Source organism: Artemia sp. Qi Xiang Cuo, chromosome 20 (assembly GCF_049724085.1).
Source record: "Artemia sp. Qi Xiang Cuo chromosome 20, ASM4972408v1, whole genome shotgun sequence".
NCBI lineage: Eukaryota > Metazoa > Arthropoda > Branchiopoda > Anostraca > Artemiidae > Artemia > Artemia sp. Qi Xiang Cuo.
The window spans coordinates 33,802,054-33,820,278 of record NC_142813.1 but is presented as its reverse complement, the minus strand read 5'-3'; the positions used below and the strand labels follow the sequence as shown (position 1 = coordinate 33,820,278).

General features: G+C 36.5%; 2 protein-coding genes across 3 annotated transcripts in view; one reads left to right on the top strand and one right to left on the bottom strand.

Annotated features, from left to right (window-relative positions):
• Positions 1–8,734, bottom strand: part of BRWD3 (bromodomain and WD repeat-containing protein) — a 128,154-nt gene extending 119,420 nt beyond the window's left edge. Inside the window, exon 1 of the mRNA XM_089106339.1 lies at positions 8,657–8,734. Coding sequence (XP_088962465.1) covers positions 8,657–8,666 — 10 coding nt within the window. The 5' untranslated portion in view covers positions 8,667–8,734. The remainder of the gene's footprint in view (positions 1–8,656) is intronic.
• A 111-nt stretch (positions 8,735–8,845) lies between these two features.
• The window catches only part of LOC148940128 (congested-like trachea protein), an 83,016-nt gene continuing 73,636 nt past the window's right edge, over positions 8,846–18,225 (top strand). The window contains exon 1 of one of the 2 annotated variants that reach the window (XM_089106276.1): positions 8,846–8,870. The gene's annotated coding sequence lies outside the window, so the exon portion shown is untranslated. Of the gene's footprint in view, positions 8,936–18,225 lie in introns of both variants that reach the window. The other variant, XM_089106275.1, reaches the window with a different exon arrangement.

The following is an 18,225-nucleotide window of genomic DNA, read 5'->3' as shown; positions in this document are numbered from 1 at the left end:
TAATTGGCGTGGTGACACACATTCCAAATTCTAATCTTAGTCTCACCAGGCTCTTGTAAAGTTTTGTGATTATTGCAGGGGATCTACTCGTCATTGTACGTTTGATGAGACTAAGAGTTTGGTTTGCCTTTACTACTGCAGCTCGGGTGTGGCAGTTGAAATTAAGGTCTTTGTCTACAACGACCCCCAGATCTCTTTCAGAGGGACTCTCAGAGAGTGGCTGTCTCACACCAGCATTTGCTGACATTGAGTATTGCCATCGTGGGTTATTTCTTCCAAAATGGAGAACCTTGCACTTTTCGACATTAAACTCGAGCCTCCATGTCTTGGCCCATTCGCCAAAGCTGTCAAGATCTGACTGTATTGAGGTCACACCTTGCTGAGTTCCAACAGGACCAATGAGCTTTAAGTTGTTGGCGCACAGGCTAAGCTTGCTTATAACGGTTCTTGGAGCGTCATTAATATATACATTAAAGAGTGTAGGTCCCAAAACTGTTCCTTGAGGAACCCCGCTTAAGACCTCAGCTATTTCGGAGTAGTAAGCTCAGCCACCTTCACCAAAAACTCTGACCTGCTGCTTTCTTCCCTTTAGGAAAGACATGATCCAGTCCACCACTCCCTCTTGAATTCCAATTGCCTTCAGTTTCAAATGAAGCCTTCGATGGCAGACTTTTTCGAAGGCTTTAGCAAAGTCTAGCAAGATCATATCCACTGGGAGACCTTGGTCGAAGAGCTCAGTTATGTAATTATACGAGTCAATCAGATTGGTTTCGACTGATCTGCCCGGTCGGAAACCATGTTGTTGTTTCGATAGAAGGTTATTTGTGATCAAATGTCTAAGTATGGCAGTTATGACAATAGCTTCTACGATTTTTCCAACAGCAGATGTAATACTGATTGGCCGATAACTGTAAGATTTGTTCTTGTCTCCTCCTTTATGTATTGGCGAGAGATGGGCTACTTTCCAGTCCAGTGGTATGACGTTAGTGTCAATAGATTTCTGGAAGAGTCTTGAGAGGGGTATTGCTAGTTGGGAATGAGCTTCCTTTAAGAGTCGTGGATGTATGCCATCAGGCCCAACAGACTTATATACTGGTATATTCAACTTAAGGCAGCCTATATATTTGATTACTACAGTAAGAGGTCTGGATTAACTGACTAAAATCTTGGAAAACTTTGTTTCCTAATTACCTTAAATTGCATTTTCTAGCAACTAAGGTTGAAGAACCTGTAAATGTTGCCAGGTAATGTTGACTTGATAATCTTCATGTAACAGCTGGATTATCACTATCTACATATAGAAAGGATAACAGTTCATAACACAGTTTATAACAACAGGAGAATTAACACAATTTTCATATTTACAGGCCAGTTTGGTTTTGTTGTTGGGTTCACTATATGTATCAGTAGATGGGCATACTTGGAGGTTAAAGAAGGCAGATGGCATATAATAGATCCTACTCCATGATGCTGGTTCATCCCACTGCATCTTCAATGACTTGTTGCTCCAATCATGGTCAACACCAACCTTGAAGCTATCAACTGATCTGGCCAACACAGTAGATTTGTGAGCGAATTCCACAGTAGAACTACACAATTGGTGAAAATATTGAACTTCTCATGCTTTCTGCTAAATTTCTGACGCAGTCTTATGGGGTTTCCTCATGTTCTGGTATATTCATTTTGATCAAAAACAGGCTTAATGGTGTCACTGGTCATCATCTTAAATGCAAGGATGACATCTCTTCTCTTTCTACAGTACATTTGGGTAGGTAGGTCAAGCTTTTCTAGTTGTTGCTTGTAGAAGATTTGTTTTTTTGCAAAAGGGAGCTTGGTTGCTCTATTCTGGACCTTCTCAAGAATCTCCATGTCAAACTTAAAGTGGAGGGTTGGCAACCGACATACCAAACTCAAGATGGGGACAAACAAGGGCTGTGTAAAGCTTCTTGATAACTCTTGGTTGGCAACTTGTTACTGAAGGCTTGGTCAAACCAAGGACCTTTTTTGACTTAGCTGCTTGGTTCCAACAGTGACTTTGAAACTTAAGCTTATCAGCAATTAATAACCCAAGATCACACTCTTTCTCTGCATTCTGAATGGGCATATTGGCAACTGCAGAGTCAATCATGTGACAATAATGGCAGAGATTAAACAGTGTTAAAGAGATTAAAGGTTAAACAGTGTTGGGCCTAGTTTGGTCCCTTGGGGGACACCACTCTTAATGTGAACTGGGGTAGGGTAGATGAGGTTACCTCTTTCATCATATAGAGAAACAATCTGGGTTCTGTTTGATAAGAAGCTTTGAATCCACTGGGCAACATCATTGTCTATCTGATATACTGACAGCTTGATCATCAGGTAACAGTGAGACATTTTATCACAGGCCTCAGCTTGATCCAGTAGGAACACATTGACTGGGAAACCCTGCTCCAGCAGATCAGTTACAGACTCATAAGCTAGTATAAGATTTGTTTTGATTGATATGCCTTTCCTGAAGCCATACTGACCACCAAAAAGAAAGCCAATCTTGGTCATATGTGCTAAAATTGCATCATTGACTATCCCTTCAATAAGTTTGCCCACAACTGAGGTAATGTAATTTAGAAAAAAATTATCTCTAGGCTATGTCTAGCCAATTCAAATAGGCTAAATTAGCCTACATTTTCTACTTCACAAAATTGTCTTAGATTAAATCTGTCCAAGATAGAGTCTGTTAGTGATTAGGATGTTTTGTTCTAACCTTAAACTCTGTGTCCAAGATTTGGCTCCACTGTTGACTATCAGTACACTTAAATATTCAGCCTTGTTTATGGATAAAACATTTGGTAAATTTGCAGGTGGCACTATAATTTAGCTAGGATGAAAGTGAAAACATAATTTTATGCCTTTTTTATGCTCTCTCATAATTCAATAATTGCTTCTGTTGCAAATTGCACCTTGAGCCCTTTGTGTGGTTACAAAAACAAAATACCTTCCCAAAGGTATTTTGTTTTTATAACCACATAAAGAAGTTATCAACAGTAGTTAAGTTATTGAAAAGCTGTTAATAACATATCCCTAGTTTATTAACAAGTTGTTCAAGAGTAGTATATTCCAAGGATACTTATTTATAACAATTCAAACCTCATTTATTGGGCAACACAAATATAAACTGTTTTCCTAACATTTCAAGTTTTTCAAATGCTGTCAAGAAAAATAGTGCTGAATTTTGCAATTCAAAACTTTACCATCAACAATTCAGGGTAGGCTATATATTTGCACATTATTTGCAACATCTCGCAGCACAGGCAACTTCTGCCTGGCCCTCTTCTGCTCAGTCGTCTTGCACCAAGGACCAATCCAATCCTCCTACCTATGCTGTTGTGTTAAAAAATTGCCTGTCCAATCTTTCATCCCCACTATTAAGGAAAGAATTTATTGATAAAAAATGTCCTGAAGCTGCAAATGATATTTCAGAGGTGAAACGTTCTTCATCAGAATGGAAAATTGTCGTAAAAAGTAAACCCACTGCCTCCTCAATTGCTGACCAGATGAAAAAGTTCCAACCTGGCCTTTTAGCCTCTGTTAAATCTCCCGCCTTCATTGGTGTAATAAAAGGCCAACCACATTGGACGGCAGGGAGTCTTTTTTGTCTTTTATTTTAAATGACAAAGGTATTTTTTAAACATAGGAGAGGGGGCTTTCTGATTTTTTTTTTAGATGACGCTTTAAAAAGGTGCTTTTCAACGCCTCGTGCCCCTCCCCCCTAATTTGAGCCACTGCATTGTTATCAATGCACAGGGCTTTTGGTACTTTCCCATTATATGGGCACTTTGGCTATAGACAGTCGAATGAATGCAGTGATGGAGACTCGTAAAGTGGGTAATTGTTATCGGTACTTCCCTTTTTAAAAAGTCAAGTTTGGTTAATGCTAATGAAATAAAATAGGATGAATATATAATAGTTTAGTAACAAATTTGGGTTATATATATGCACATTATGGGTGGGGTGGGTAAAGCATAGTATATATTAAATACGCAACCTAAGCTAGGTACCTTCCCCCCCCTAAACCCCCAAAAACCACAGTTTAATATCGTATACGCAATGAAAACCATGCTATCATTGCCTACTCTAAAGCGGTTAACCCTAGAGGCCCATATAATGGGAAAGTACCTTGTTATCTAAGTTGATCGAAGAGCGTGGTTTTTCATTGAATTTAGAATATTTTTGGGGTTTAGGGAGAGAAAAGGTACCTAGGTTAGGTTACGTATTTAATATATGCAATGCTTAATATATGCGACAGAAATGAATAAAAAAGATCTAGAGAAAATTATTCAAAAGTGTGTCAAAGCTTTGCAGTGTGGCAAAGGATGTGCCTACTATACATATTGTGAACAGCAAAAGAATACTGAGTCGGGTTTGAAAAACTCTGCAAAACTGAGCCACGAACATTTATCTTACTAGAATGTCATATTCAGAAATAAATTGAGTTCCAGATAACATCAACGCTTACGTTTTGATGTTGAGTGCAAGAACGCAGAACTGTACTCTCGATGTGGCTCCACGGAGCACTCTTCCGCCAGGGATAATCCATGTGTTCAGAACATGTTCTGCATTACATGTAAAGAGTTTAATCACACCTGTTACAGTATCAAATGCCCTGGCAACGCTCAAACCGATAAACGGGCAGCTAAGTAGATAAATGGATATTCGTTTTCTCTCTTGAAACATTAATGGTGGTTTTATAAAAAAAAGACCTATTCTTGAAAATATACTTCATAATCATGATATTCTTTGTTTGCAGGAACATTTCCTGACCAACCACAGCCTTAGTTTACTTGACATTAGTGCCACCTTCAAAACTTTCTTGGTTCCAGCTAAATGTAGTGCTTCTAAAGGCAGAGCTTCCAGTGGTATTGCTACTTATGTAGCATCGAATCTTAATTCTAGTGTTTTCTTTTCTTGTGATAGTTTTTTAGCTGTTAGAGTAGGTGAGTGCATAATAATAAATGTGTATTTACCCACAGATTACAAAGATGAAGATTTGGAGAGAGATTTCGCATTAGCAGTTAGTAAACTTAGCTCTTGTCTTCGTGATGTCCTTAAACTGAAAATCCCGTGTTTGATTGTAGGTGATTTTAATTGTGATTTAAATTGTGGGTTGTCTTCAGCTTCTATCCGTGCTTCTTTACAATTAGGAATATTTGGTGATGATTTTAAAGTTAAACAGAAATCTGCTGAGTTTACTTATATTCATTCTCCCTCTTGAGCATCTAATCTCGACCATGTTGTGTCAAATAACCTGAATATACCTTGTGTTGAAGTAGTTTCCAAATTTCAAGCTTCAGACCATTTGCCTATCGCTTCTAGTTTTAAACAAGATGCTTCTAAGATTCCAGTGTTACAGGCACAAGTGGTATACTTCTCACAATTGGAATAAAATTGACACATCTCAGTTCATTGAAATTTCAGATAGTATCCTAAACAAGATCCAGGTTCCATTTCATCTTCTGCAAAAGTCTTCTAATAAAGACATTAATGAGGTTAGATTAACTCTTGATATCTACTCCGCAGAAATCTGCCATGAACTTTTGTGTGCTTAAAAAAGGGCAGTTCCTCTTAAAAAAATACGTGTTGGTACCCAAGTTCCCGGGTGGTCAGGAAATCTAGTGCTGTCTGAAGCTTGTGACCGTGCTAAATTTGGTACAAATTATGGAGAGATTGCCTATCTCTCCGTCAAGGAATTGTCAATGAATAGTCAATGAACTGAGAAAAGTGTCAAAAAAATGTTTTTGCTAAGGAACTTGCTCTTCATTGATCTAAAATGCAGACACTTTATTCCAAGAAGGTCAGGAATTCACCTGATCTTCTGTGGAAGCTATTACTTTGTACTATCTCCTCCAATTTGCCAGACCCAAATGACATTCCTTTGTCCGAGTGGATATCCCATTTTTCAAATGAATTTTCTGAGCCTGATCCTGTTTAAGAGTCACAATTTTGTGACAAGCTCTGCAAATTCATTGATGAATCTCCTGACCTTGATTTTGTTGTTACTTGTGACGCTGTTATAAAAGCCATATCCCAACTTAAAAAGAAGGCATCTTGTCGGGTAGATAAGGTGAGCACTCTAAACATCATTAATGGAAGCTATGTATTGGTGTGTCACCTCAGCCTTCTCATGCAACTTAGATTTGTTACGGGTATTGTTCAATACTCTTTCTGCATAGGTGATTTGACTCTGATTCCCAAAAAAGGGAAATCTGAGCTGCAATGTTCCTCTTTCCATCCCATCACTGTATCTACTACAACATGCAAACTTTTCGACCTTCTTTTTCTTGATGAGTTAAGACAGAAATGTTATGTTCCCCCATATCAGTTCGGTTTTCATGCTAATCTTGGCTGTTCTCATGCTCTTACAGCAGTTTTTACTGCCCTTGCCGATGCTGAATCATTGGGAGAAAGTATGATCCTCGCTGGACATGATGTTAGACATGCGTTTGATTCCTTAATTCATTCATCCATGCTTCTTCATATGGCAAGGCGAGGCGTAAACCCATCAGTTGTCCGTGTTCTCAGGGATTTATATAGGAATCTAAGAGTGTGTTTAAAACTTCCATCCTGTTTTCCCCTGCAGTTGGCTCTTCATCCTTCCCTATATAATTGCATTAATTCTCGTGTGAGCCCAAACTCTTCGATTCCCTTGAATATGCTTGTGAATCCTCAGTACCCCATCCTTGTTAAGAAAGGGACTAGACAGGGAGCTATCACTTCCCCAACCCTGTTCAATAATAGTGTCCTGGAAGCGCAGGCAAAGTGTCTTCCTTCATGCATTCTTGGGAGAATTGATATGTCTCTTATTTGTTATGCTGATGACATCCTGAATCTCAGCAGTACAATCCAGCGCATTGAGCAGAATTATAAAATCCTCAAAGATGAATATTCAAAAATTGGTCTGTCTTTTAATCCTGAGAAATCCAAAGTAATTCTTTTCAATTGGCAAAACCCCTCTACTTCTCTTATAAATATTAACGGTTCTCTTGTTAAACCCTCAGACCATATTACATACCTAGGCCTCCCAATCGGCACATCTATAGGCCACACACTCTGTTTGCTGATTTCTCACGTTGAGCGTAAAATTAGCATTTCCTATGCTGTAATTGTAAAAAGCAAACTACGTTTCAACCGTTATATTTTAGCATCCATTTACAATGCCACAGCCCTTCCTCATCTGCTTTACATTGCTCCTTTCTGGAGATTCTTTACAGTTGCAGATAAAAAGCACCTACGATCAATCTTCTTCAGATTTGCTAAATATCTTCTACATTTGCCCCTTGGACAAGAAACCGTAAAATTATTCATTTGTATAAGCTATCTGACCCTAATATTAGCATTAATAAATCTCTATCCTATTTTCAAAGCAAGTTTAATCATCCATGGTCAACAATTTGTTCACAATAGTTTTTTTGTATTGATGTAATTCATATAGTTACTGTTTGTATTAATGTAATGAAGAGTTTTCTTTTGTCATGTGTTTGAATTTTCAATGTGTGTTTGTGTCCTTCTTTTTCTTCTTTTTTGTTTTCTTTAGTGATTACTCCTTCTATTGAACCTTTTGTACCTTTTTTTGACGGGCAATAAATGAATAATAATAATAATAATTAGGGGGGTGTGGGTGAGCAAATTTCATGGTAACTTTGCAGTGGACCATAGAATTTATCTAGGATGAAAGTGAAAACATCATTTGATCCTTTTTTTATGCTCTTTCATAATTCATATAAAATCCCTTTGGGCCCCTTTAAGGGCTCAAGATGCAATTTGCAACAGAAGCAATTATTGTATTATGAAAGAGCATAAAAAAATGCATTACATAATGTATTCACTGTCATCTTAGCTAAATTATAGAGCCACCTGCAAATTTACCAAACATTTGAGCTAAGCTAGTTGCATTCTTATAAAGAGAATCCAGACAAATTCAATGGTGAAAAAATTCACTTTCTTAGTGCTTCAAAAGGTGTTTTACAGTGGTTTAACTGTTGAAGTGAATAGTTGCTGAATACTGGGAGCTTATAGACTACTATAGCTGAAACTCATTTCCAATAGAAATGCTTATTATATTCAAAATCAGCATAAAAAAAGGCATCAAATGGTGTATTCACTTTTGTCCTAACTCAATAATATGATTTCATAGAACTTTACCCAAAGATGAGTTAAAAAACAATAGGCCTAGCCTAATCATTGTAGAAAGATGTAAGATCTTAGATGTAAGATCTTAGTGCTTAAAAAACGGGCCTAATGATGAATAGATCATCAAAGTTCTCCCATCATTGTTCTATATGGCAGAACAGTGGCAGTCTTCACACTTTTTGCCAACATCAGTGAGCTGTAAGATCTTGTTTTTCAACTCATATTTGTTCTAAGATCTTAGAGCTCACTGATGTTAGCAAAAAGAATGAAATACCCCACCTTTCTTATTGTTCTCAGGCTGCTGTTCAGAGCAGAATGATGAAAGACGTTTGCATAAAATTGACAAAAGATGTAAGATCTTAGTTCAAAGATTTCACTTTTAAGTGTTTTCTGACAAGATGTGAGATCTTAGCACATTGATGAGTAAAAACACGGCCCTATTGAATAAAAAGCTTTTAGGGCAATAAAATCTTCAATTTTCCACTTATCTTACCATCAGACATTCTTATGTCATTAAGAAGCCTGTAAGAAAAGAAACCTCAGAAATAATCTTGGTAACCGTAGATTCTTCCAAAAATGAACAAAGCAAATTGCCAGCGTTGTCATGCCTCTGGAATAGAAAGAACAAGCTTTTTGTAGATGAAAACACACCCCTTCACTAGCAGCAGCCGCTTTTTCGAAATTAAAACACGTTTTTATCTAAACCGGTATGTGAGTAATTTTTAAGGCCTAATAGGCTATTGTCTGTACAAACAAACTGTTTTAAATCAAGGTGGGTGCCTGAAAATATGCAAAACAATTTATCTGATGATGTCTTCATGCTGCTAATTATTTACATTTTCTCAAAATTTAGCTAGGATGAAAGTGAATAGGCCTAGGCTACATAACCAAAATTATAGGCATGATGTCACATTTGAAGGGCTTCTGGCTCTTTTTAAAATCAAATTATTGGTAAAGTTCTACGAAATCATCTTATTGAGTTAGGATAAAAGTGAATACACCATTCACTGCCTTTTTATTATGCTGACTACAAATATAAATCATTTCTATTGGAAATGAATTTCAGCCCCCCCCCCCTATGTAGGCTATACCTAACCCTGAATTGGCATATATAGGGGGGGGGGAGGGGGCTGAAATTCATTTCCGATTGAAATGATTATTATATTTGTAATCAGCATAAAAAAAGGCATTGAATGGTGTATTCACTTTTGTCCTAACTCAATAATAGCTATGATTTTGTAGAACTTTACCATATCCTAAAAAGTAACATAGGCCTATTACCTTGTATTTAGTTTCTCAGACCATGATGTAATAATGAAGAAATAGCCTAGAATGAAAGTGTACTGATGCCAAAAATCACAGATGGGAAGAAAATACAAATTAAAATTGAAATAAACCAAATATATTCAAAATTGCTATTTCCCAAGTAGGGATAGCAGTAAATTTCTACCGAATCATATTATTGAGTTAGGAATAAAGTGAATGCACCATTCAATGCCTTTTTTTATGCTGATTATGAATATAATAATCATTTCTATTGGAAATGAATTTCAGCCCCCTTCCCCCCTATGTATGCCAATTCAGGGTATATATTTCTACATTAGGGGGTTGGAGGTAAAGTTTAAACTTACCTCCAGTGAATAAGGGTGATATAACAGTTCTGGAATCAGTGCAGCAACATGCAAATAAAACCATAAAGGGATTTCAACATCTTCCATATCCTACCCAATTATACAAGCTCAAACTACCATATTTCACATATAGATGTAGGCAAAGGAGATGTACTAATGACATAAAAGTTATTAAGTAATGAAAGTTAGTTAGTAAGAGTATGAAACAAATTACTTTCTAACCATGTAGTCAGCTTATGGAGCTCCTTTAGCCAGAATATTAGTATGTCTCCCAGTGTTGAAGCTTTCAAGTCTGCAGTTGACAAAGACTGGTGCAAGAAACCTTGGCTTGCAGTATAGGATGCACCTAACAAGTTGAGTTATCATCATCAGTCACTGGCATAAACAGGACTTGTCCTTATTGCTGGCAAGTGCAATTTAAGGTAATTTTTAAGGTAAATACATGTCCCTGTGTGTTAAAGGGACAGTAATGATGTTACTGTCCATCATTACTGATGGACAGTAATTATATCAGTAATACTTGGGTAGATTCCCTAATCTACATCAATTCCTAACATAATGGTGACTATTGTAATAATTCCCCCTCCAAAAAAATGGCACCAGATAAAGCTGTGAACTAAATGCAAACAAAAAGAAAACACTGCAGCTAAGAATTTTTTTTTAATGAAAAATATTATTCAGATTTCTATGTTTCCTTCAGTCATTACAGCAATGACTTATATTTGGAAATAGTATGGTATTAACTCAGGAATATATTTCCTGAGTTAATATACCCCCACTCTGAGTTGAGTGGGGGTAAAGTTTAAACTTACCTCCCATTTACATCAGAAACTAAATTTGCCCCCACCCCCTAATGTAGAAATATATACCCTGAATTGGCATATATAGGGGGGCTGAAATTCATTTCCAATAGAAATGATTATTATAGGCTAGGCCTATTCGTAATCAGCATAAAAAAAGGCATTGAGTGATATATTCACTTTATGCATAAGTCAATAATATGATTTGGTTGAAATTTACCAGGATAGCTCTCTGCCATGGTTTGTTGATTAAATCACAAGGGGCTCTGCCCTTGGAGCCCCTGACACCTGTACACTCATTTTGTTGTGCATTTTTGGCCTTTGGCTTGCTTTGACTGTTATTGTGCTTTTGCAGATTTTCCCAGATTCCTGCATACTGCAACTATCAAATAGCTGAGAGTGCTTAGCAACCCATTTTTACCCTGCTTTGAAACTTAGTGCTGTGCCTGCTTTTGATTTATATTGCTTACTTAATTTATTATTGACTGAGGGCTCCCCCCCTCTGCTTGTAGCCTATTTGTTTTATTTTTTTTACACTTTACTTCTTTTGTAATTTTATCTTGTTGTTTTACCTGATTATTTTTAACCCATTGGTTTTATTTATTTTTTATTTTGGATGACTGACAGGACAATTAGTAGTCCTGTCAGCCCTGACCCAAATAACTCTAGTGTTTGGATTTTGGCTTTAGGTGTTGAAGGGCCAAATGAGACCACTAGGTTGTTGATATTAGGTAGTAGAACCAGGATTGCCACCAGACCAAAAAAATTTGTAAAGTCCAAGTCTTAAAAACGTAACTTCTTTGTAACTTTTCATAGGAAGGTCTGTTTTCAAGGCAGGGTTCCTTAATTTTGCTATCAAGAGCAGTACTTAAAGAGGCAAGGGGACATTTGTTGCCTATATAATTTGAAAAATGTATTTTTATGTAATCTCATGAAATATCCAACTTTTAAAAGGTGCCTAAAAAGTATACAATAGTTATAATTCATGCTTCTTTATCTTCAGGAAATTCCTGTTTATTCATCTATAAGTACTGCTTCCAGTTTACCTGCACAATGGAAAGACTCCTTCTCTATATAATTTTAGTATGACTGTTGACAGAACAAGATTCAAAGTCAACTGATAAAATAAAAAGTTGGTGAGATGACTAACTGACTATTGTTATTTGTCACTAAACAGATGATAATCATATGCTCATGAGAGAGAATGTTATTGTAACTTGCTATCTGAATAAGTAAAACAGGTATTTTCTCATCCTAATAACTGAGTGATTGTTTGATAAGATTAAATGACTGCAATTTGAAAAAATGTTGATACTCATCTCAGTGTAATTAAAATGGGAACAGCAGATTTTTTCACAGGGAAAAAATAGGTTCCTCAAAAGATGTTTAACTTCCTCATTATTTAAAAGCATAACATAATTGTAACATAAATTCAAAAATGTAATGTTTTTAGGACCGTAACGTAAAACGTACTGTTTTATTTAAAACATACCAAAAATGGTACAAACGTAACCTTGGTGGCAACCCTGAGTAGAACAGTCATTGCCAAAAAACTTTTTGAACACCTTCATAATCATGAGTGCAGGGGCCATTGTGGTTCAATGTTATAAAGGCTTGGACCAGATGGCTCCATTATAATAATAGCTACAAACCAATCAGTAGCTACTGCTATACTTTCAATTTCAGATATAGCAGTAAATGGTTGTAAAGTAAAGTTTGTGCATGGTCCTAGTTCCAACCCTGCTTTAATCAGAAATAGAAAAGGAATTGTATTTATCCCATCTGAGGAGATCACCCATCTGGATGACCTTTTCAATGAGGTCTAAGTTGACAATAGAATAAAACAAGTGGCATTGGCCTTTAAAACACAAGCCCTTCAGTTATCCCTCTGGTTTGCACCTTCAATCAGGATGTTCTGTTCCCTCTGAAAATCTCTGTTTGGGGTGCAAGGTATAGAGTTAAGCAGTTTATTCCCTGGGCAATACACTGCTTCAATTGCCAAGGTTTTGGCCACATGGCTTCAAATTGCCGCAGAGGCAGAAGATGCCTACTGTGTAGTGGACAACACATGCATAATGAATGCCCCCAATTTAAAACAATTAAGCAAGATCAGGTACTCAAGTGCCCTAATTGTACTGGTAACCATGCTGCTAATGCTAGAGAATGCCCAGTATTCATGGAGAAGAAAGCAATTATAACCTATTCCTTCACTAATAATGTCCCCATGAGGACTGCTGCCAAGGTCCTGAAGAAGGGGCTTCCAACAAAAACTAAACATGTCCCTATGGCCCATAAAGATTCCTTCCCTCCTTTGATACCTAACCACCATCCAGTTGAGCACCTGAACAAGAAATATATGACCATGTTTGAAGCTGTTACAAAGCAGATCTCTGATCTGGCTGAGACAATAACATCACTTTACAAGCTAGTCTGTAAGATACTGCCAGCTAATCCTCAAAATGCAGGCCTTAGCCTGTGCAACATTGCTGAAAACCTAAACAGAGTTGAATCAAGCCCTACAACCAGTAACAACCCACCCTAAACCAGCAGCCCAAGGGCCGCTGAAAGAAGACGTAAAGGAAAGGAGGCTATACCTAGCCCAGAAGGTAGTAGTAATAAGCTACAGAGACCCAGGTTAGCCCCCTCACACACAAATGACTAGCTCCCTTTCAGTGTTCCAACTAAATATCTCTTCTTCTTCTTTTTAACAGCAGGCGGGCTTTTCAGTAACACTATCTAGCCCTTTTCCTTTTGCTTCACTCTCTTGGCTAAATAGCTACTGGCTTGATTGTCTTTTATTTATTAAAAAATTTTAGATATCTTTTAGTAGATCTTATGACTATAGGAGTTTAAATATAAGAAGATAGTTGTCAGTTTCTATGCTCTCCGTACAAGTATAGTTGGCTAGGCTATTGGCTGATATTGCGATTCCATGGTGTTTGAAGTATTTTATCAGTTTACAAAGCACGGTATGTTGTGCAGACGTCAGCATATTACATTCAAATAGGCAATGGTCAATTGTTTCATTATTCATATTACAATGCCTGCAGAGAGGGGACAGGGGAATTGAACCACTTGAATTAGAAAACTTATATGAGAATGCAAGAAAATTTAGTCCATTTTTTTCTTAATAAATTCTATGGTAAATTTTAGAAAAATACCGATTGGGAAAAAGGCAAAAGATATGATTATTCCTATTAAAATTAATATCTAACGGTCTCCGTCTGCAAACATCTGTAATGAAAATTGATCTCCCGCTTGGCTTGTCAATATTTATAGTATTTTTTGCTATTTAATCACCTAATGGTTACCATTTATACCAGAGTGTCTATGAATATAATGAAAATAGATTCTTGTACCACTTTATACAAGATTTTCCAAAATATTGGTACAATGGTTAATATCAGCGTCCAACTTATACTTATGAGCGGAGGCCAGCTGCTCAAGACATGATAAATAATCAGAATATTCTATAATATTATTTGAATTAGCAATCAAAGGTTGGTTTTCAATAAGGTGTTCTAATGCCATGATTATGGCATTTAAATCTGCAGACATTATAGATACATTATTATATAATCTCTTGCCCATTGCAATTTTCAGGTGAGGAAGGAAAACACCACTTGCTACCTTCTCATTCATTTTTGACCCATCAACAAATATTTGGAAGTGGTTTTTATAAGTAACTTTATTAAGTTCAGCAATTTTTTTCTAGACAAGAGCAATGGGGGTTAAACCTTTACTCTGTTTTGAGTAATTAGTATTTGTTATGGGGATTGACCAATTCAATGGAGAAGATTAGGGGAAATTAGGAGCCATAGACATTGCGAGTATAAGGAACTTCATCTGAATAATGGCATACTCACTTGCAATGTCTCAATGTATTACTGTATTTTTTGACCAATTATACAGGGTGTGTTAGCTATTTGATTAAATTTATGTAAGATATTTCATCGAATGAAAGTCACGTCTCACCCATATCGTTGCTAAGCCACTCTCCATGAGCAGAAAATTGGTGCTTGTGTGTTCCCTAAGACCGAATATGAGACGCATTATATCGTTTTGTATTGTTTCAATTTTTTGCATCTGGGTCTTTGCACATGCACCATAGACAGTAAGCCCATAGTCAATATAGGGTCTTGTATGTGATTTATAAAACTGAAATAAGGGTTTGTCCTTACAACCCCAGAGTGTGGAAAGACGTCTTTTTAGTAAAATTGTTTTTCTATGGCATTTTTCTATTGTGTTTGAGATGTGGAGATGGAAATTGAGTTTTTGGTCAAGCATGAGACCTAGGTAATTAATATGATTATCTTCTGGAATAGTTGTTCCATTTAGAGTTAGTCTTACATTAACTTGGTTTCACTTTCGGCGAAATTGGACTATTTTTGACTTGGTAGGTGTGATGGGTAGATCTGAATGTTGAGAGAATTTTTCGAATTGGAAAAGTGACTTTTGCAGCTTTGACTGTGCAATCTCCAAGGTATTGCCAGCTGACCGTAGTACCAGATCATTAGCATATTGTAGATTCGTGCAGGGGAGATTCATGTCCAAGATATATAGGGCAAAGAGGAGGCAGCTTAGGACTTTTCCCTTAGGAAGGCCTATTGTCATCGTCCTTTGGGGTGAAAAGGCTGAACCTGCACAACCACTGAAACTCCGCAATTTTGTGAAAGATTTTATAATAGATACTAGCTTGGGGGGTACTCCAAGGTTGGGAAGTTTGTTTAAAAGGATTTGGTGGTTCACATTGTCATATGCCCCTACAAAATCTAGGAAAGCTGCAACTAGGACATTATTTTTTGAGAATGATTCATTTATTGTATTTGTTAACAAATTGGAAGTATTTATCGAGGAATCGTGTATCCTGAAACCAGTCAAAGTTTAATTGACTATATTATTTTATTCAACATAGCACATTTGCTAGAATGATATTATTTTCTCCACTATTGTTTTGATAATAAAATTACTAATTTTTGAACTATAAGACTCGGGTACAATTGGGTTTTATTTTCTATAGGCGTGACAGGAGGGATGATTCTTTTCTGGTACAGGGAACCATAGGTGAAGCATGAGCATTATTATAACAATTAATAATTTGCTATTTGTGTGAAGGGGTGAGATTCTTTATCCAAGTACGGTTAATATTGTCATAACTGCTACTAGTCATGGTCCTAATTTGATGAATTACATTATTCAATTTCTGGATTGAAAATGGGCTGGTTATGTGCTTTTATCCTGGGCGTGCTTGGTAACTTGGGTTCTTAGGAATTGTGGACAGTTTGTTTGGATTATTTGTTTCTAACTTATTAACAAAAAGAGCAGCAAAAAGCTTAGCTTTTTCATTATCATTGTCATAATTTGTATTATCATGTAGTAGCTGATACGGGAGTGAATCAGGGGAAGTCTGTTCCCCAAAGATGCGACTTATGACTCGCTGTATAATTTGATCATGTGTTTCTCTGAAGAGATTATTTGCAAAATATTCCACTAATAATATTTAACATATATTATGGTCCCTTTTGGATTAGATTTTGCTTTTAATTTTTTTAAATATGTACTAGGTGATGGTTTTTTAAGAATGTTCTCTCATCAGCCCTTTTAGTTCTTCGTTTATGTTGGCACTTATTCGTCCACCAGGATTTTGGAATATTTCTAGGGAAGGTTTTCCCGGGCGTGGTCCAGGGGATAGAATGATTAGCTGTATTTATTTGTAAAGATGCCAAAACTTCAGCACATGTATTAAGTGTTGCGTTTGAAATGCATGAATTTTGGATAAAAATTGCAATTCCATCATTTGGCTAATGTTGGAACATAGGCAAATTTATTTTAGTGTTGATATATTTGGAGGTATGTGAAAGGTTTTCAGCAGGTTCGTTTAGGGAGCAAACTATGGCAAAGTGGTCAGCACATAGAGTATTAGTTTTATTTACATAAATTTTATTAAACATATTTAAAGACACAATTTGTAGGTCAGTTGTAGAGAAACTGCCACTTTTGGGGTTGAAATATATATTTAGGTTTGGAGGGCTAGCAACAGCTAATTCCTTATTATTTGAAGCCATTATTTGATGCTCAATAAACTTACCAGCTTTATTTGCTAGTCTATTCCCCCACAAAAGGATGTGGGCATTAAAGTCTCCGTAAATAATGACATTTTTCAACATATTAGAATTATTTATATAGCTGAAGAAATCCATGATATCTTTAGTTTGGCCATTAGGGAAATAAAAGCTTATTATTTAAGTTTTTGTATTATTCAGCCAAACACTGATGCCAATTCCATCAACATCATTTATAAAATCTGTAAAGTTGATGCCACAGAATTTGAAATTATTATTAACTATTAAAGCTACTCTACTCCTTTTCTATCGTATGATCAATCCTTTCTCTGGATAGTGTATCCCAGCGACTTAATTTGTTGATTTTGGGTCAAATGAGTTTCCTGGAGGCTAGTAATATTAATGGAATCATTTTTCATTAAAGAAATTAGTTCCTTTAACTTACGTTCAGTAAATAATCTTACCTTCTACTGGAGTATTGACATGTGTTTTGTTGTTGATTTACTTTTGATGTGATAGTGTATCGATGTTCAGCTTTGTTAATAGTAAGGCGAGATCTTTTTTTGCTTGAATGATCATATGATTAAGGATGTAGTTTTTTGCCAATTCAGCAATGATTTTTATTTTCTGTTGTTGTTGTATATTCATCGCCTGAACTGCATTGCAGTTTGGAATGAATAAGCATATACTTTGGGTTTGTATGTTTGGTTGTGCATCCAGTTTGTCAGTTAATGGACTACTTTCTTATACTGTTTATGGTTTTTTTCCTGTTTGGAGGGGGGTGCCAGGCTGGCCTAACCTCACTAGGCAAGGAGGCTTCCTTGCTTGGTGATTCTTTCTGATAGAGATGTGAGCTAGGGGGCTTAAAGGATGATGTTTTGTAAGGAGTACTTGATGCATTGGGAGTGTTTGACTTGGGAGTTTTATTTGATTTCAATATAGGTTTTATTTGGTGTAATTGGGCAGCATTTGCTTCCATAGCTGAAAAAGGGTATGGAATGGCCTTCTCTGCTGCTATTTGGAGTGTTAGTGCTCTTTTCTTATATGCAGGGCATTGTGATTTATTGGTGGATTCATGTGGGCCTTTACAATTGATACATGTAGACTGAGTGTTGTTGCAAGTTGTCAACTCTTTAGGATGGGATCCTTTAGAATTACTACAGGCTAGGAGAATTTCATTGCATTTATTTGTTGTTCGTCCCAGTTTCAGAAACTTCTGACACTGGATAGGCTTTGGCTTGGATTCCTTGTGCGGTTTGATTTGCACAAATATGAATAACTTTCCTGGGATATTAATTTTTCCGTTCAGTGTAAATAAGAAGGATCTACTTGTTTTTAGGCCATTGGAGTTAGGTTTACCAAGTCGGGTAACATCTTCAACTGGGATTGTGTTGCCAGCCCTATCTGAGAGCCCTTCTTTTAATGGGTATTTCTGGGGGAACATTATAAACTGCTATTTTTGTTGGGGATTGTTTTGGGTTCCATTTAGATGCATTAATTGGGGTACTCAGAAGGGATTTTAGATTAATTATTGTGTTTGCTGATTTCTGATCTTGGACAGCTATTACC